Source organism: Lampris incognitus, chromosome 6 (genome assembly GCF_029633865.1).
Source record: "Lampris incognitus isolate fLamInc1 chromosome 6, fLamInc1.hap2, whole genome shotgun sequence".
NCBI classification, from domain to species: domain Eukaryota; kingdom Metazoa; phylum Chordata; class Actinopteri; order Lampriformes; family Lampridae; genus Lampris; species Lampris incognitus.
In genome coordinates, this window is record NC_079216.1 from 38,419,422 (window position 1) to 38,440,499 (window position 21,078).

General features: G+C 41.3%; 1 protein-coding gene across 2 annotated transcripts in view; it reads left to right on the forward strand.

The window, feature by feature from the left end:
- The window catches only part of zc3h18 (zinc finger CCCH-type containing 18), an 84,292-nt gene that overhangs the window by 10,096 nt on the left and 53,118 nt on the right, over window positions 1-21,078 (forward strand). For both annotated transcript variants that reach the window (XM_056281775.1, XM_056281776.1), the window contains exons 4-9: window positions 6,176-6,324; window positions 6,469-6,564; window positions 7,784-7,926; window positions 8,270-8,299; window positions 10,091-10,205; window positions 10,650-10,915. In XM_056281775.1, coding sequence (XP_056137750.1) covers window positions 6,176-6,324; window positions 6,469-6,564; window positions 7,784-7,926; window positions 8,270-8,299; window positions 10,091-10,205; window positions 10,650-10,915 — 799 coding nt within the window. The remainder of the gene's footprint in view (window positions 1-6,175; window positions 6,325-6,468; window positions 6,565-7,783; window positions 7,927-8,269; window positions 8,300-10,090; window positions 10,206-10,649; window positions 10,916-21,078) is intronic.

Consider the following 21,078-nt stretch of genomic DNA (forward strand, 5'->3'; position numbering starts at 1 on the left):
ATGCTGTGATTGCAAACATTTCCAAATCTTCTGTGAATAGTACACATTGCCATTGTAACTCTAGTCCCCCGCCCCTTTTTCTCTCCAATTGTACTTGGCCAATTACCCCACTCTTCTTAGCCATCCTGGTCTCTGCTCCACCCCCTGTGCTGATCCGGGGAGGTCAAGTCAATTTTATTTGTATAGCCCAATATCACAAATTACAAATTTGCCTCAGTGGGCTTAACAGCAACACAACATCCTGTCCTTAGACCCTCTCATCAGCTAAGGAACAACTCCCTAAAAAAAAAAACCTTTAATGGAGAAAAAATAGGAAGAAACCTCAGGGAGAGCAACAGAGGAGGGATCTCTCTCCCAAGATGGACAACGTGCAATGGATGTTGTGTTTACACAATTTACACAATACAACATTGAATGAGGATAAACAGAATTATAAATAAATATATATATATAAATTTATGAAGAATATGATGCACAGGATGCCAGGCAGTGTCCAGTCACCATTGGAACAGCCCAGGACCCAAGCCACGAGACCAGCATCATCATGTAAAAAAAATATATGGATTTATAAGATATATAAAAAGAAAATGTGATGAGGGGAATGCCAGGCAGTGTCCAAGTGGCGACCACCATTGCCATGGAAACCTGGGAGGAGAACCGACTGCATGTGCACACAAGGGAGACTCACAGGACACGATTCACACAGAAAAAGAGAAAGAAGAAGACATTCAGAGAGAGAGGAAAGACGTGAGAGAAGAGAACGGTTTGCAGTAGTCATTAGTCATAATCAATTAAGTCATCAATTAGTCATAATACACTGCTCAAAAAAATAAAGGGAACACTTAAGCAATGCAATGTAGCTCCAAGTCAATCACACTTTTGCAATATCAACCTGTCCAGTTAGGAAGCAACACTGATTTGTGAATCAATTTCACCTGTTGGTAAATTGTCTAATTTCCACCAGGTGGAAATTAGACAATTTGCAAGACAACCGCTATAAAAGGAATGGATTTGCAGGTGGTGGCCACAGACCATTTGCCTGTCCTCATCTTTTCTGGCCGATCTTTGGTTAGTTTTTCATTTTGCTAGTGCCCTCACCACTAGAGGTGGCATGAGGCGGTATCTGCAACCTACAGAAGTTGCTCAGGTAGTGCAGCTCATCCAGGATGGCACATCAATGCGTGCTGTGGCAAGAAGATTTGATGTGTCTCCCAGCACAGTGTCCAGAGCATGGATGAGGTACCAGGAGACAGGCCAGTACACCAGGAGACGTGGAGGGGGCCGCAGGAGGACAACAACCCCGCAGCAGGACCGCTATCTGGTCCTTTGTGCAAGGAGGAACAGGAGGAGCACTGCCGGAGCCCTACAAAACGACCTTCAACAGGCCACTAATGTGCAGGTTTCTGCTCAAACAGTGAGAAACAGAATGCATGAGGATGGTATGAGGGCCCGACGTCCACAATTGGGGCCTGTGCTCACAGCCCAACACCGTGCAGCCCGATTGACCTTTGCCAGAGAACATCTTGGTTGGCAGATTCGCCATTGGCGCCCTGTGCTCTTCACAGATGAGAGCAGGTTCACACTGAACACATGTGACAGACGTGAGAGAGTCTGGAGACACTGTGGAGAACGTTCTGCTGCCTGCAACATCCTCCAGCATGACCGGTTTGGCGGTGGGTCAGTGATGGTCTGGGGAGGCATATCCTTGGAGGGCCGCACAGACCTCTACGTGCTAGCCAGAGGTACCACGACTGCCATTAGGTACCGGGATGAGATCCTCAGACCCATTGTCAGACCATATGCTGGTGCAGTGAGCCCTGGGTTCCTACTCATGCATGACAATGCTCGTCCTCATGTGGCCAGAGTGTGTCAGCAGTTCCTGTATGTCGAGGGCATTGATGCTATGGACTGGCCTGCATGTTCCCCAGACCTGAATCCAATCGAGCACCTCTGGGACATCATGTCTCGTACCATCCGCCAACGCGATGTCGCACCACAGACTGTCCAGGAGTTGACCGATGCCCTGATCCAGGTCTGGGAGGAGATCCCTCAGGAGGCCATCCGTCGTCTCATCAGGAGCATGCCCAGACGTTGTAGGGAGTGCATACAGGCACATGGAGGCCACACACACTACTGAGCCTCATTTTGAATCGTCTTGGAAGAATTTCCACAGAAGTTGGATCAGCCTATGTTCTCATTTTCCACTTTGATTTTGAGTATGATTCTGAATCCAGACCTTAGTGGGCTAATGATTTTGATTTCCATTGATCATTCTTAGGTTATTTTGCTCTAAACACATTCCTCTGTCTAATAAATAAAGATTTTCAGCTGAAATATTTCATTCATCGAGGTCTATATTGTGTTTTTAGGTGTTCCCTTTATTTTTTTGAGCAGTGTATATACACTATAATCTCGTCGGTAGAGCAGTGGTTGATAAATTCATTGAGACAGAAAACCGACCCGCCATGCAGTACAGGTAGTGAAGCACTCAACTTAAAGGCAACTTATTGTAAGCTAAGGCAAAAAGATGAGTTTTAACTTTGGACTACCACATGTCTCCTCCGATACATTTGGAGCCGCCAGCTGCTTCTTTTCACCTGACAGTGAGGAGTTTCGCCAGCGGGACGTAGCACGTGGGAGGATCACGCTATTCCCCCCAGTTCCCCCTCCCCCTTGAACAGGCACCCGACTAAAAAGAGGAGAGGCGCTAAATCAGCGACCAGGACACATACCCACATCCGGCTTCTCACCCGCAGACACGTCTTTTTGTGTCTGTAGGGACACCCAACCAAGCCAGAGGTAACACGGGGACTCGATCCAGCGATCCCCATGTTGGTAGGCAACGGAATAGATCGCAACGCCACCCGGACACCCATTGTAACTCTAGTTAATGGTCACAGCAGTTTGCATATGAAACCGACCGTTTTTTTCGGTCGTTATGCCACTGTATTGTTTGTAAGGGTTGGGATACCTGCAATCAGTTGAGACTGAAAAGGTCACTTAGATGAGTGATGAAATGTTTCTCTCAATAAACGTTGTGTCCAGATGAACTGATTCAACTTTCTGTGATCTTACGAAAATACTAACAGTCACCTCAAAATATTGTCACATTATCGACATCAAGTTATCCCGATATGTTTTGTCAATAATATGGGGATATTTGATTTTGTCAGTATCACCCAGCTCTGCTTGTTTATTCATTGTGTGAAGAAACTGGTTTGAATGGCTGAGGAATGTGTATGTGGCCTTTCCCCCTATGACGAATGTGTGCATCGTCAAGTTTTTGCCGTAGGGTGCTGACATGCCTCTGGGTTATGTGTAACTGTGGTATACAATATTCAGTTGTGTTCCATCTGTTTAGCAATTTAATTTGAGTTACACACGTATTGAGAGTGCACATGAACATATATGCACATGTCAACTTGACTTACCATGTAGGACAATAGTGTCTCATTTTTTTGTGTCAGCAAGTTATTTGTTGCCACAGTAGGGGGAGCCCTTGTTCTTAACAATCAAATGTCTGCACTTCGTCTACACACGAGTATGCTGACTAAGAGAAAATGTATCTAGACCTAAGAGGCACACTATTGATATTCAGGTACCACTTTACAATAAGACTACCCTTACAAGGGGTTTATAATTAATTTGTTAATTAGGTTATGAACCCTTTATAACTCATTAATAAGCTGTTATAACACATTAGACAAAAAGGGCAACAGTGACCTTTTGCCTGCCAAATAGTCAACCCACATTTATCTGTACTGTTAAGCCTTTGATTTCATTGGTTACTTAGCTAGAAACTAGCAAGATCTGCTAGCAACTACCAAGATCTGAGATGTAACAGAATAGATAGATAAAAAGTGCAGCAGTAACTTGATCTTGCCAAATAGTGACCCCGCATCGAATTATGAAAACTGTTGTAACTTGTTTATAATTGTTTAATGATTTATAGTGTTTACAACCTAATTAATAACCTTTAATTAATTTAATTAATAAGTCCTTTATAAGGGTAGCCTTATTGTAAAATGGTACCGATATTCAGTTACAATTCAACCCCTATTCTTGTGTTTCTTGCAAGCCGTAGCATTTTTATTACCTATGTTCTTTATATTTTTATTCGATATATTCTACAGCCTATACATCAAAATACAAGTTCACCTCAAACCATCAAAATATAAGCTCATCACAATACAATACAAGTTCACCTTCATTCATACTCACATGTATACATATATGCATTTATTCCTTTATGCACTAAGACACAGTAAGGCAGGTAACTGTACGCAAATAACTATGTCTGCATGTAGTATGTACCACATAGTACATATAGACGTCCATGATGGGACGGACACACACTGGCAAGGACTTGAATATTAAGATTAAGTTCTATTATGTGATGTTTAAATCTGTGCGGCTTAAAGGCAGCAATTGTAATTATACTTAAATCCGGACCTCAAGTCATTTAGCAATTTGATTATCAAGAAATTCAGAAAAGACAAATTCAAATAGAACGTTAGCTGAACAAACAGAATGTTTGTCAAGATCTGTCGTTTTTGAATGGGGGAGGAGTGAGTCCCCCCCCCCCCCCCCCCGTTCGGTCATTACCATTCAGCATCCCCTACTGATATAGATAATTTTATGATTACAGACAGCAGAAATACCTTGTCATTTCCTAATGGTCATCATAGGTGCTCTTTTTTCCCCAAGTTAGTTTTTAACTGTGAGCTAATGGTCAAATAAGGCTGAATCAGTTCATCTGGATACAATGTTTATTGACAGATACGTTTCATCACTCAACTAAGTGACATTTTCAGAGACTGAAGATGAAGATTTTCTTACCTGGATTATTAAGCATGCATCAAGACATCTGAGCTAATAGCTGCAACACATGATTTAAGGGCCGTCCACATCAAGAATGAGAACTGTGATGTCAACTGTCCTTATGCATGCTCAATAATCCAGGTAAGGAAATCACAGAAAGTTGAATTAGTTCATCTGGACACAATGTTTATTGATAGATACGTTTCATCACTCATCTAAGTGACCTCTTCAGTCTAAACTGACTGCAGGTATCCCCACCCTTATAAACAATACAGTGGCATAACGACAGAAAACAATCTATGTGAAGAGGGAACGACCATCCCTGAACCCGGGGGGGGGGGCATGCTAAGAGTACATCTGTTTCCATTTTCATGTTACTAAACTGCGATTGCAACTATTCCCCAATCCTCCGTGAAGAGTACACATGGCCATTTAACTAGTTAATGGTCACAGCAATTTGCATATGAAAAAGATCGTTGTTTTCGGTCGTTATGCCACTGTATTGTTTATAAGGGTGGGAATATTTGCAGTCAGTTGAGACTGAAGAGGTCACTTAGATGAGTGATAAAACGTTTCTCTCAATAAATGTGTCTAAATGAACTGATTCAACTTTCTTTTATAATGTTAACTATAACGATGTGAGCATCCACATTAATGAACAATAACATTCTATAAACAGTGGCGCCAAGTACGCGCTGTGTGCTCCAGCTTTGTCAACAGCTTAAGAAAACAGACATTTATGGATAAAATGGATATTGATGACCTGTTACTGCTGTACGTTGCAGAGAAAGAAAAAGAAAACCAGACGGGTAAGGGTTCACACAGTTCTTCAAAGACGAGAGGAGTTAGGAGAATCCAACACTGTTACAAGAGTTGTCGTCTTTTGAAGGCAAATTTTATTCATACTTTTGTATGAGTCAACATCAATTTGATGGTATCCTGGCAATTGTAAAAGAGGACATCAATAAGGACCAAACAAAACTCCAGAAATCAGCATCAAAGACTGTTTGGCAGTATGTCTAAACACTAATTGTTTTATCAAACAGGTGTGTTTTTTTTTTAACCTCAGTGATGAGTCTCTCCACAATGTCATCTGCCATGTTGAACGTGACGCCCTGTAAATTCGAATGGATTTTGATTGGTTGTTGGTGTCTTATCATAAAGCAAATCGCTCTGGAAGTGATCCAGTGATATTGTTCACAACTGTTGTTGCTGTTATATTTGTGGTATGGACTCCCCCATCGACTTGCGTTAGAACGATTTTTAAAACCATATATTTATAGTTATCTTTAAAGTTATCATTCTTGGTGTGGACAGCCCGTAACACTTTCATGTTTTTCTGTTGCTTTCCCAGGTAATTGCACATGGGGAATGAACTGTAGGTTCATCCACCCTGGAGTCAACGACAAAGGTAACTACTCCCTCATTAGTAAGCCAGACCTCTTCTCACCTAATGGAGCACCTCCTGGAGGACCACATCCTCTCATGCCCAATAACCCCTGGGTAGGTCCATCTTGCAGACATGAATTCTCCCTCTCATTTTCTTTGTCTTTCTGTGTGTATGTGTGTTTTTGTATTGTATATGCATGGTGAACCAAAGAATGAAAGGGGCAGTTGGTGACTTGTTCGTTATCTCTCCATGCCTAGGGCGGGCCTGCGGTTGAAGAACTTCCACCCCCCCCCCCACCAGTGGAGCCTCCTGTGGAGAGTGCCTGGGAAAGAGGGCTGAGGCATGCTAAAGAGGTACTCACCACTGTTGCCCTCTACAGGTTTAGCCCACAGTTTGGCTAAAGGCAGTGCTGCTGGGCTCAAATGCCGTCTCAAGTCAGATTGTGAAAGTCTCAAAAAAATAATCCCTTCTATGCACCCTACGCATTGCCTTTGTGCACTGCCTGTTGACACCTATGTCCTATCGGACTTGAACCTATTTTTTGACACTTACTTGCGTTCTTGCCTCCTGACTAGATCCTTGCCTCCTGACTAGATCCTTGCTTGTGTTGTATTAACTCTTAGATGTACATTGCGTTGGCTAAAAGCGTCTGCTAAATGAAATTGTAAAATGGGATGCTATTTGACCAAGACTTTATCTTCCTACTGATTATTTTCCTAAGGTATCGTAGTGTGTCACTTTCCTAAACAGAACTAAGAAAAGAGAAATTTCTGTTTTGATATTAAATTAAATAATTTTCCTTTCTATTTGAAAACAAAATAAGAGTAGTAACAACTTTAACATAAAATGTATTGCATAGTGTCTCTACTGGACGACCAGACTTTCTTAGTTGTAAAATTTCCTGGTTTGACATAAGGTGTCTGTTAAATCTCTCCATCCTACTCATTCTTGACCATATTAAAACTTTTCTGATTTTTACATTCGCAATTTGAATTCAGTTAATACATGGTAAAGTATAAATTTTGAATACGGCTTGTATTTGCAGTCCTCTGGGATGAATACTGACATCAACCCCAGTTGGAAATTGATGAGCATTATGGCTTTGTAATGATGGCAAGTTTACAATAGTCCTTTTATCAGGTGTTCCAGCCAATAAAGCTACAGGATGTTTGCTCTGTAGATCAGTTGTCTGATTTGGCCAAAAAAAGCATTTGAATGAATGTTATGATTAGCTAACCTTTGTTTTGACCCCTTAATTGGTTCCATGTTGGCTAATAGTATTTACCAGTTTTGTATTATTATATTTTTGCTGCGATAGGATTTTCACATTTAGTTCCCATCTTTTATTTGCAATGCCTAACACATTTATGTTTTTATCATTGTTACTGCTATTCTATTTATATTCTATTTATATTCTATCTATTCTATTTGAAAAATCATGTGGGGATGTTTTTAACAGGGTGTATTTTTGTGGTTCATGTATTAGGACCTTGAAATTCGGATATAAGATGTGGCAGTCTTTTTAAATCAGATTTTCATGTGATTCACAATCATGGGGTAATGTTGCTCTAGGTACTGAAGAAGGCCACCATCCGTAAGGAGCAGGAGCCAGACTTTGAGGAGAAGCGGTTCAATGTGACCATTGGAGAGGACGAGAGAGACTTTGATAAGGAGAACGACTTCTTCAGGGAACGCAGCTACCGAATCATCAGAGAGTATGACCATCTGACTTGACCAACACTAGATTCTATTAATGCTGTTGACCATGGTTAAATAATCTGTTTGGAGAAGGGGTCTTGTGTACACTATTTTAATTTAATTCATGAAAAAATAACAGATTGCTCTGACAAAAAGGACGTTACAAATGATGAAGTAAACCAAATGTGCTTCAATGATTAGTAATGCAGAGATGACATTATTAGTTTTCTTCCAGTAAAAGAAGTTACGTACATACTGGAAGTCGGGCATCTTAAATGTAGAAGAGATGTTTCATTTGTAAACATGATTTGTATACTTAATATTCAAAAGGTTTATACACTGTATTTTTCCCCTTTTCAGTGAAATGGAATTCAGAGATCCTATCTATGGGTAAGTGTCAGGAAAATCCACTGTCATTTACTTCTCTAATAAACCACCTGTTAACATTTCACATTTTGATAATCACTTCTCTTTTGGGTAGTTTTCTGAGCCTTCGCCAGTGTCTGTATGTTTGTTTGTTTTTTATCAGTAAGCAGTTTATTTTTGTATGTCTTTGCAACTTGTACTATTAACTGGTTTTAGTTCTATTACAGATACTGAGCCCATGGTCATTTATTTGATCATGGGATCATTATCTGTAATAGAACTTTAATACCAGATCGGTCAAGGCCGATGGAAACTGTAAAATCTGCTGTAGTGACCCCTTAGGAAGAAGACGAATCCCATGGTCATTTATTTGAATCACATTTTATTTTTGCTGGTTCAGGCAAATTGAAGTACTAACTCTGTTTAATAAGTATTGTAGCTATTGTAAATATACTTGTTAAAGTGGATGTGAGCACCTAGTGTTATAGCTTGATATCCACCCACAGTGGGACTCTGATTAAGGAGTGGACATGGAAGCAGATAATAGTTTGCAAACTTTATCTAGTCACTTGGAGAGAAGTACAAAGTATATGGGTGTGTGGTATCTGAAAATATAAACAGCAATAAATATCCATGTATGGTTTCACATAGGCATATGATTTTATAACTAAATAATTCCTTAATGTACTCCACTAGCACATTAATAAATCTGACGATATCACACATTTGGGAAATAAGGCTTGAAGATAACCACAATCTCTTTCCTTTACACGGCACTGCCATATACATGAAACATCAGTCACATAAAGTTAGCTGCATTCCACCTCATCCACCTAACTACATCTCCAGCTAGTATGCTAGCTTAACAAGCCATTAAGGGCAGAAACATTAACTTGATGAACACGCATCATAAAATGGTCTGTAATCATGTCGATATCTCTAATGTATAACAAGAATGACATGGTCAACTTAGCATAAAAAACTGAAAAGATATGTTTACATTTGTCACGGATGCACACAGAATGTCCTCACTCCTTTACTGCCTGCAGTAGCTTGCAGCAACTAACGGCAAACAATCGCTCAATCAACTCTGTGCATAACTGTTGTCCACTGACTTCCAGTTTCTACTGCAGGGGTCATACCAGTTTCCTATTTGTTGGCATGTACTATTGACAATGGCATATTTTTCACGATGCCTGGAAGATTTACCATGGATAAATGTCAACGACATGCACAGAATTGTCGACGAACTTTCACCTGCACCTACCTACTAGCAAACGGGTGAAAAGTTTCAAATTGTACATATCAAGTTACAGCCACAATTAACTTGATATGTACAACTTGAAACTTTTCACCCATTTGCTGGTAGGTGCAGGTGAAAGTTCGTCGACAATTCTGTGCATGTCGTTGACATTTATCCATGGTAAATCTTGCAGGCATCGCGAAAAATATGCCATTGCCAATAGCACACACCAACAAACAGGAAACTGGTATGACCCCTGCAGTTAGAAACCAGAAGTCAGTGGACTACAGTTATGCACAGAGCCGATTACCATGTGGCACTACCATAATTCCACAGTCAGCGGCTCCCCCTACTGGCTACATAAAGAGCAGTGCATGAAGCGCCTGAGGGAATTCTGTACAGTAGCAATAATGTTATCAGATGGAGTCTTCTTATTTGACTTTGAAATGTAGTTAAAACGATGAACGTCATCTTACCATCAGTGCCCTCTGCAGTTTCTTAAGGGTGTGACATCAAAATCCCAGTCATCAAAATCAGTTGGTTTTATCCTGTCAATGTGCCCCTTTCTGCAGTGATCCATATGCTGACCCATACTATGACTATGAAATGGAGGCTCTATGGCGTGGGGGACAGTATGAAAACTTCAGAGTGCAGTACACAGAAGCCCCTCTTCCATACCACTACAGTGTAAGTGTGATTAATACTTACTTGACTTATACTTAAATTATCCTCCTATTATCTGAAGCCTAATGGATTTAATTGGACCTCCTCCAGTGACATTCTTCAGGAAAAATAAAATGAGTAAGTAATTTAAAAGTTAAAGCATGGTGTAACAAAACCAAAATATAACGTCAAAAAGACAGTTTGTCATTTTTATTACAAAGAACTCTTTCACATTCATAGTGTGAATGTGAACCAGTGGTTATTCACGCATACTTGTTCATGAGGCCTTTAACTACCACTTCTACAGTAAGAGTCTAAATCCACATCCACTGGTCAACTGTTTAAAGATTCGCCAAAAGTGTCGGGGCGAGATTTTTCACAACCAAAATAAAAATGTGTTCCCACGTGAAGAAGTGTCCACCAAATAGCATATATTGAATATGTAATGGCATGCGTCGGTTCTAACAGGAGCGTGAACGAGACCCCCGAGAACGCCACCGGGAACGTGAGCGAGAGAGAGACCACCGCGAGAGGGAGCGCAGGCAGCGGGAACGAGAGAGGGAGCGAGAAAGAGAACGTGAGAAGGAGAGAATGCGCAGAAAGGAGGAGTGGGATCGGGACCGTATGAAGCGGGATGAGAAAGAGAGGCCAAGGATGCGTCCACCCAGAGAGCCAAGGGAGAAAAAAGAGGAGGACAAACTTAAGCCCCGCTCGCCCATCAGCTTGCCACCCAGGTAAGTCTTATAGTTCATACTATAAATAAGGGGTGCACCTCTACCTCCTTTTCATTATCAAAACCATTTCTGAATTCATATATTTCACCTACTGAGCACCAAGCGATCACTGCCATCTGACCCCAGTAACAAATTGAAAACAGACTCTCTTCCTCCCTTTAATAAATACTAGGGATCTACTGATACTGATATTGGATATTGGTCTGATGGCAGGCTAAAATGAGAATAGATTCCTGGTTTTGGAGATTTAACCCAAGACTGAAGTCCGATACAATAATCCACGAGTAACACATCAAATAAAAGCAGAAAGGTTTGATTTGCTGCACTTTTGCCACATGGAATCCTGTATTTCTATAATGGTGGGAAAAAACTTATTTCATCTCAGTTATTTTTCTCATTGACCCTAACCTAATGGTCAAAGTTTGCAATATTCAGCAAAAGTAATGGATTGGTATTCAGTATTGGCCGATAAGTATAGGCAATAAACGTGATATTGTACATCCCAAATGATTACACAGATGTTAAAAATCATCTGTAGAGATGCACTCTCTTGAGGAGAAGTGTTGCAACATCTGCCTGCCTGTCTGGGTAACTTAATGCCTTGTTTGGAAGACCATGATCTTTTGTTGTCAGCACAAGATGGTAGGGAGTTTGAAGAGTCCAGAGGTGCTATAAATGGCCGTTTGAATAACTAGTTTGATGCAAGTAAAATACACAAACTTATTTTAAATTTTGACCTTTTAAGACGGTGGAAGTGGGCTTTAGAACAGAAGTGGATATTTTTAGACAGAGAAGGTGTTTGTTGGATCAACTTTGTGTTTTCTTGGAGAATGTTTGAGTGGATATGTGGGGGTTATAAGAGCTATTTTCCTGCAATCTAGTGATTAACTTGTGCCTGTAACCCCCTATGCTGTATTTGGAGCTACAGTTGCATAGCCCCCTCATGTTTAGGTGAGATTTGAAACAAGCCAGTGAATTAATGGACATTTGGAAAGTGTGGGTGTGAGGGGAAGTTTAAAGATTTAAGTGTAAACATTTCAAACACGTGTTAAACATGTCTCATGGCCAACACAACCTGTCAGAATAATGTAATCGGTGTCCAATGTCTTCCTGCACTTCCTGCATGCTTCTCTATCTTAATCACTTGCTCCAGCTCTACTATCTCACTTGTAGAAAAACATCAAAGATATTGTCTGTGACCTTAGTATGACCCAATAGACATCATATAGCTAGAGAACCCCATAGATGACTGTTAAATGGTTTTAAGGAAGCCACTGAAAATGTCAGTTTGTGATCATTTTCATTATGGACAGTGCACAAACATGGTAGGGTTAATTTTCACCTACTTCAAAATGCATTTTTCAGATTATTGCTCATTTTTTTGTCATTGTTAGGAAAACTGGTTTTGACTTCCACTTCCATCATAAAAAACAACAACATAGTATCATAGTATAAAAGAGCTGTTTTCAGATCATGGGAATTGTAGGCATAACTTGAATCATTAATGTGTAGGAAAGTGTACATTCGACAACCTGTCTAACCAATTGGGTACATGAGATTTTTTTGCTTTAGTCAAACTGAGCTTCTGTATAAATGCTTTCCCTGGAGTGGCATGAGAGCTTGTTTTATCATACCCAGTGTTTAACAATTCATAGAAAACCAATATTCCTTTTTATAGTGGTCTGAATTGACATAACAGAACATCTCATTACCTTGAATATTATTTGTTTCATCAGAGTTATTTTAAAGTTGAATAGGCACGTTTTAGTTCACTGTCTATAGCTTTCAGTATTTTTTTGCCGTTATTATTTTGGCTGGGCACTGATTTATTGGTTTCCAGTTTTGAAATAGTGGAACTTAACTGAATTTACTGTGTCAGGCTGGGATGTATCATCTATTGTAATGGTCTCTCTGTCATGTTCACTGGCAACATTTGGGTGGCACCAGCGTCAAAGAAGTGAGCCAACACCTTCTTCTTGCTTGGGACATAGACATTAGGCAATCTTTTCTGTCAGAAAGTCAAGTCAAGTCAATTTTATTTGCAGCCTATTATCACAAATTACAAATTTGCCACAGTGGGCTTTACAGCAACAGAACATCCTGACCTTAGACCCTCGAATCGGATAAGGAACAACTCCCTAAAAAAAAAAAAACCTTTAACAGGGAGCTAAATAGGAAGAAACTTCAGGGAGAGCAACAGAGGAGGGATCTCTCTCAAGACAGACAGACGTGCAATGGATGTTGTGTGTACACAATTTACAGAATACAACATTGAAAGAGGATAGCAGAATTATAATGGAATTATAAGATATATGAAGAATATGATGAAGAGAATGCCAAGCAGTGTCCAGATGCCACTGGAACAGCCTAGGACCTGAGCCACATGACTACCATTACTATGTAGGCCTGACAGATGGACAGACTACACATGCACACAGGAGAGACTGACATCACACTAGTCACATAGACTAAGACATGAGACTGGTTAATAGTTATTAAGAGACCGCTGATCGAGGTGTGGTTTCTAAAGTAGAGATTTGACCAAAGCTGTCATTAAACTGCTGGGAACAGTGCCAGTAGTAAGTGATAAATTAACAATGTCTAGCATTGTAGGTCCCAGGGAAGGCCAGAGGTCTTTAAAAAAATTTGCTGGTAAAGGGTCAAGTAGGCAAGTAGTTGGCTTAGAAGCTAACATGAGCTTAGTCAAAGTATCAAGAGATCAACAGGGACTATCAGTGACTCATTGTATAGATATGAATTTGGTAAAACAGGATCTGCAGGAGTAGCTGGAGTTGAAGAACTAATTTTTTTTATGATCTCATCAACCTTATTGTTAGAAAGGACCATTCTGTCTTACATTTCCGAATAATAATGAGTCTGGCATGAGTAAGAGTTGGTCATAGCCAAGTGAAGAGAAGGTGGGTGGTGGTTTGTGCTTTATCTAATGAGTTTTATTGTTGTTGTGTAACTCAAAACACATCCCTCAAGCTGTTATTTGCAACATCAACTATTATGACAGATTATCAATACTGCCATTGACGAAAGTGTGTTGGCAAACTGAAATCTTTACTTTGTTATACAAATGGGGGATTTACCCAGGAGAAGATGCAATGTTGCAAGCATTAAACCCCCCCACCCCACCCACTCACATACTCAAACACACAATGTATTTGGATTACCCTTAAACAGAGAAGAGAAAATGCTTTGTTTAAAATGTTAATGTTTATGAGAGTCTATCAGTATGTCTATGTGTGTGTGAATATAATGTACGATATCTCAGAATTATTAAGAATCAAATGAGCTCATTGCAGCTCAAGGGGTGCTGCGCCAACCATGCTGTCCATCCAGAGGAATAAAAAAAGTTGCCATGAATAAGAAGCACAAAAAAATTCAGTAATGTAAATGAAATTTACCAGCTGATTTCTCACAGATAACTGGGGCCTCATTAAATGATAGTTCACACGAAATCAAAACAATTAGATTTGAGGGTAGCAATGTCATAGCATTATATTTGCAGTCATTGCGGGATGAAGATTTGTCATTCATAAGAGAAGGGGAGATATTTGGAATTTCTTAGAAAAAAAAGTTGTGATAGACAGCGGTATCATTCGACTTCAAGGTAATACATGGCTCGCCTCCACTCTACCGTTGTAAGGGTATATGTACACATTCATTCATTATCCAAGCCGCTTATCCCAGCCAGGGTCATGGGATGCTGGAGCCTATCCCAGCAGTCTTTTGGTGGCAGGCGGGGAGACACCCTGTATAGGCCGCCAGTCCATCACAGGGCCGATACACACACACATTCACACCTAGGGACAATTTAGTATGGCCGACTCACCTGACATCTTTGGACCATGGGAGGAAACCGGAGCACCCGCAGGAAACCCACACAGACAATAGGATGACCCGAGACGACCCCCAAGGTTGGACTACCCCAGGGCTCGAACCCAGGACCTTCTTGCTGTGAGACCACTGCGCTAACCACTGCACCACCGTGCCGCCATATGTACATATTATTCCTATTAATTAGGGGTCCAGGAACAATGTGCTGGGAATAGGGATGAGTGTTTTTTTCTTTTCTTTTTTTTTTTTTTTCTGATACCGGTGCTAAGACAATACTTTTAAATTGGCACTCCTGCCTAAATGGTGCCTGAACCGATACCCTCTTTAAAATAAAGAGCAAATTATGACATTTAAAAAAAAATCATTGTAAAGCCAAAGAAATTTTTACTGATTGATTAGTGATTATGATTAGTCAGTTTTTTTCTTCCTCTGTTCTTTAGGAGAATGCTGAGGCAACATACTATATGCAACACATACAAACACATTGTCGGGAGGTAGATAGATGAGTGGTTCCAGAGCCATAATCTGAAAGGTACTGATAGAGCGACAGTTGGCGTAATCAGATTTCCTTTTCACCTAGAGACACAACAGAAAATAATCTGATTGGATAAAAACAGTCTGAAAAAAAATCATAGAAAATAATCGGGCAGCATAGTACAAGATAACAACTTTGGTATATGCTGCGTCTGTGTAGCGTAGTGGTCTATTCTGTTGCCTACCAACACGGGGCTCCCGGTTCGAATCCCTGGGTTTCCTCTGGCTTGGTCGGGCATCCCTACAGACACAATTGGCCATGTCTGCAGGTGGGAAGCCGGATGTGGGTATGTGTCCTGGGCGCTGCATTGGCACCTCCTTTGGTCAGTCGGGACACCTGTTAGGGGGAGGGGGAACAGCATGATCTTCCCACACGCTACGTACCCCTGGTGAAACTCCTCACTGTCAGGTGAAAAGAAGCAGCTGGCGACTCTACATGTATCGGAGGAGGCATGTGGTAGTCTGCAGCTCTCCCTGGATCAGCAGAGGGGGTGGAGCAGCGACTGGGACGGCATGGAAGAGTGGGGTAATTGGCCTTATAATGGTAGGAAAAACCCCGATTTTTATAAATTGCATCCGCATTTTGGCAAATTCGATGATATTCCGTGTTTTACAGTTGATTCCATTTTTATTATCAAATTCCAGACCCTAGTTTGAAATTTGCCTCTGAGGCACAGATCTGCTGATAGAGCATGTATATATGCTTTCATGGATTGTTGTGTTACCTTTGACTCATTGTAACACACGCATGCACACACATGCGCGCATGCACACACACTAAAATAATGCAAAAGGTAACGCTTCAGAAAGCTGTAGTGACATTGCACCCTGAGGACCTGTGACCTCCCGCCTAAATGCCAGTTTAACCTGGCCCAATATGCAAATTACTACTTTACCTGTGATTGAACCTAAGCTAGTATTATTTCTAATCCAACAGCAAAAAGCAAGCATATGTCACTTGGCAGCACGGAAACGTTGTGTAATGAGATGGGGAGAACACATGGTATAGCCTAAACCATGCGTCATTGTTATTCATCATGTCCTTACACATTGGTGCTTTGCAAGAACTATAATCAGGCTCAGAGTACAAAGACAATATTATCACGGGATGAAATTTCGGACTTTATAATGTACTTAGCATGGATACATAAATGTACAACAGGGGTTTTCTGTAACAAAACAAGTTATTGTGTGCTTGGTTTTTATGGAATCCCCATTGAGAATAAAAAAAGTTTTCAATACAAAGGCTCTGAGATCTTTGTAATGCCATACTCTAGATTATTTGTGAATACTTCCCCTAACCTTAGACAAAAAAAAGGTCAGATGGCTTGCAGACGACTATAGATTACATTATGCGCCGCTGTTAGTTATGACATCTCCCATAATAGCATCCTACCAGCTAGACTAGAGCATCTCCCCAATAACTCCATCCTAAGCACAACCATGTTAGCTGTAGAGAGAAGACTTTAGCGTACTAACAAAACTGTTTTACTGAAACAAATTCCAGTGGCCTGACTGCCCGTCAGTACAAGGAACTTGTCAGAGTCTTTGGTTGTTCTTCTAACAGGATTTGGCAAACTTAATTCTGTCTCCAATTCTGTTTGTGATATTCATGGACAGGATCTCAAGGTGCAGCCAAGGTGAGGAGTGTGTCCGTTTTGGGAACCCCAGAATCGCATCTCTGCTCTTCGCAGATGTGGTTTTGTTGGCTTCATCAGAACGCGACCTCCGGCGCACACTGGGGCACTTTGCAGCTGAGTGTGAAATGGCCGGGATGAGAGTCAGTGCCTCCAAGTCTGAGGCCATGGTTCTCAACACGGAAAATGGTGGATTGCTCCCTCCGGGTTGAGGATGAGTTGTTACCCCAAGTGAAGGAGTTCAAATATCTTGGGGTCTTGTTCATGAGTGAGGGTAGGATGGAGCGGGAGATTTACAGACAGATTGGTGCAGCATCAGCAGTAATGCGGACGTTGTACCGGACCGTTGTGGCGAAGAAGGAGCTGAGCCGGAAGGCAAAGCTCTCAATTTACCAGTCAATCTTCGTTCCAACCCTCACCTATGGTCATGAGCTTTGGGTAGTGACCGAAAGGGTGAGATCGTGGATACAAGTGGCTGAAATTAGTTCCTCCGTAGGGTGACTGGGCTCAGCCTTAGATATAGGGTGAGGAACTCGGACATCCGGAGGGAACTTGGAGTAGAGCCGCTGCTCCTTTGCATCGAAAGGAGCCGCTGCTCCTTTGCATCGAAAGGAGCCAGTTGAGATGGTTCGGGCATCTGATTAGGATGCCTCCTGGGCGCCTTCCTTTGGAGGTTTACCGGGCATGGGCATTGCTGGGGAGAGGGACGCCTGGAGTGCCCTACTTAGCTTGCTGCCATCGTGACCCGAACTCAGAAAAGCGGCTGAAGATGAGATGAGATAATATCAAAATTGATTTCCCTGATAATAATTGCACTCAAAGGGCGTCCGGGTGGCGTAGCGTTCTATTCCGTTGCCTACTAACATGGGGATCGGCGGTTCGAATCCCTGTGTTACCTCCGGCTTGGTCGGGCGTCCCTACAGACACAATTGGCCATGTCTGCGGGTGGGAAACCGAATGTGGGTATGTGTCCCATTAGCTGCACTAAAGCCTTCTCTGGTCAGTCGGGGCGCCTGTTTGGGGGGGAGGGGAAACTGGGGGATATAGTGTGATTTTCGCATGTGCTACGTCCCCCTGGCGAAACTCCTGACTTCAGGTGAAAAGAAGCGCCTGGTGACTCCACATGTATCAAAGGAGGCATGTGGTAGTCTCTAACCCTCCCCGGATCGGCAGAGGGGGTGGAGCAGTGACCGAGATGGCTTGGAAGAGTGAGGTAATTGGCTGGATACAATTGGGGAGAAAAATGGGGGGGGGGGGCAAACAAACAAAAAAAACATTGGTATGTGCTGGTTTATGCCCGTGTGCGCGCACACATGTTTATGTGGCAGCTTGAATGAAACAAATGTTTGCATCATTGATGTTCCTGTTTGTAATTTGTAATATTCCTATTTTAGATTTTTTTATTTCTTGATGCTGCTTTTACTTTAGGCTAGTTAAACTATCACAATAACAGCTCTTGTGGTGTCTGCGTAGCCCACATAGCCTCGATACGCAGTTACACCTGGTTTACAGTTCTGCATTGGTGTGACTATGGGGCTCCGCCATAGACTATGGCGGGACTTCTGTAGCTATGCAAGGGGCTCTGCTGTAGCCGATGGTCAGCTCTTTGAAAATGTAACTGCACGTCGAGGCTATGGGGGCAACACAGACACCCCTAGAGATGTGATTGGTTTGTTTGGACTACTTAATCTGCCACGTGTTTCCAATGCCAGTACCAGGCAGCTCAACTATCTCTTGGCAAAAAAACACAATGAATTCCCTGTCCTCCTGCCTCATTATGTTCAGTGGTCTCACCAACCATCTCATTTTCCAATGTAATTTTTTGCCATCTCAGTAATGGCAACAAAATTAGCTCTTTTTGTTCATCTAGCAAAGTCATTTCTATATTGCAAACTCGTGATGTGACTTAAACGGTCAAATAGGTTAAACGTTAAGGAAAGACTAAAAATTTAGAAAAAAAATAACGTCTACTGGTGTTAACAAAGTCATTTATAACCACTTCATTATATGTTGTCCTATTCTGACTGTGATTTTAGCCATAGGTGCTGGTTTTATTATCTTTTTTTTTTTTACCCCCCACCCCTTTTCTCCCCAATTGTATCCATCCAATTACCCCACTCTTCCGAGCCATCCCGGTCGCTGCTCCACCCCCTCTGCCACTCCGGGGAGGGCTGCAGACTACTACATGCCTCCTCCAATACATGTGGCGTCCCCAGCCGCTTCTTTTCACCTGACAGTGAGGAGTTTCGCCAGGGGGACATAGCGCATAGGAGGATCATGGTATTCCCCCCAGTTCCCCCTCCCCCCTTAACAGGCGCCTCGACCGACCAGAGGAGGTGCTAGTGCAGCGACCAGGACACATACCCACATCCGGCTTCCCACCCGCAGACACGGCCAATTATATCTATAGGGATGTACGGCCAAGCCGGAGGCAACACAGGGATTTGAGCTGGCGATCCCCGTGCTGGTAGACAACGGAATAGACCGCTATGCTACCCGGACACCCCAGTTTTATTATCTTTTTGATTATTGTTTTTATCAAGTTTCATGATCAGCACTCACGTGGTAATGTGTTTCTGCATGTGTGCGACTGCGTTCAGACAAAACTCAAAACAGGCTGACTTGATTCAAAGTTATTCTCAAAAAATGCAAGAAAACGTGGCTTTCGGTCACATTTTGATCAGATTCCTCACAGTGAAGTGAAATGTAAACTTTGCAATACAAAATTAACATGCCGCTGCGCACCATAGCAATGCAAAATCATGTCAAATTAAAACATCCGACAGTAACTGATATGATGGCAATCACTATAGTACCATGGTGGTACCCAATCCTACTGAAATATATTACAAGTCAGCATATTTCCCTTTTGATTGTTTGAGTCACTTCTCCATAGTTCTATAGGGATTTTACATTTATTAAACCTGATATCCATTGGGTAAACATAAATCTTTATTGAATTTTTAATTGAACTCATCATTTTCTTTTGGGGGAAAATAAACACAATTATTTTTTAGTACAAAATAGGTGTTGAATAGTGTGTAGAATTAGATAAAATGTTTTTCAAAATAATGTGTTCTGGGAGAGATCCTTTGGGTCACTCATTTACTATGACAATCCAGCTGCGCTAGTCTTATAATCATCATCCAGGCATGGTGGCATAAAACCAGAGTGACCACAAGACAATCATTTCCTTACTGCTCTGTGGTTTTGCATTTGACTTAGCCATTCCACTTTATTTGGCCATATTATGGTATAGGTGATGTTTGTTTGACTAGAGCATCTCTTGTTTGATTGATAGGGCCCTACTATGAAAGCCATTTTGATTTTTCCCAAATTCTGTGCTTTCCACTTTAATTTTTCTGAATTCTGTGTTTTATGATTTAAGCACATTTTGTCATCAGAAAGACTGCCTAATCATGTGGTGGATGAATAAAATTTCAACAATAAGAAAGCATTGAAAATTTAATCACATATTGAATGAAATGAATATACACTGATCAGCCAAAACATTAAAACTACTGACAGGTAAGTGAATAACACCAATTATCTCATTACAATGGCACCTGTCAAGGGGTGGGATTTATTAGGCAGCTAGTGAACAGTCAGTTTAATCACAGAAAATGCTTCAATACGCAGTACACTCAGACATTAGCATGAAGAAGTGAAACAGATATGTAAGCACTGTGGCCTGAAGTAATCCTTCACATTTTTGTGAATGATAGTACTGTGCGTCATAAAAAACAATAATCACAAAACAACATTGGTAAAACGAGGCTTATAGTGAAGTGATTTGAACAGAGGTTTGCTCACCCAAAATCATCACCCAAATCATCATCACCCAAAGTCAGGGTGGCGCCACTAACCAGATGTAGGGATGAATATCGTTTGGATTTTATCTTTATTTTATCCATACCCTTATCGGTCCGGTTCTTTCTCATTAGTAAAGAATTGTTGTTGTTTTTTTTTAAATTATTATTTTAAAAAAATAATGATTTCAGAACAGGAATAGAATTGATTTATATTTTAAATGTAACTAAATATTGTTTCTAGAACAGCAACAGTAAAGTTTACAACAGCAAAGTCACTATATACACTCAATAATATCTTACTGGAAAGCATTTATTGCACTTACAGTAAGGAATG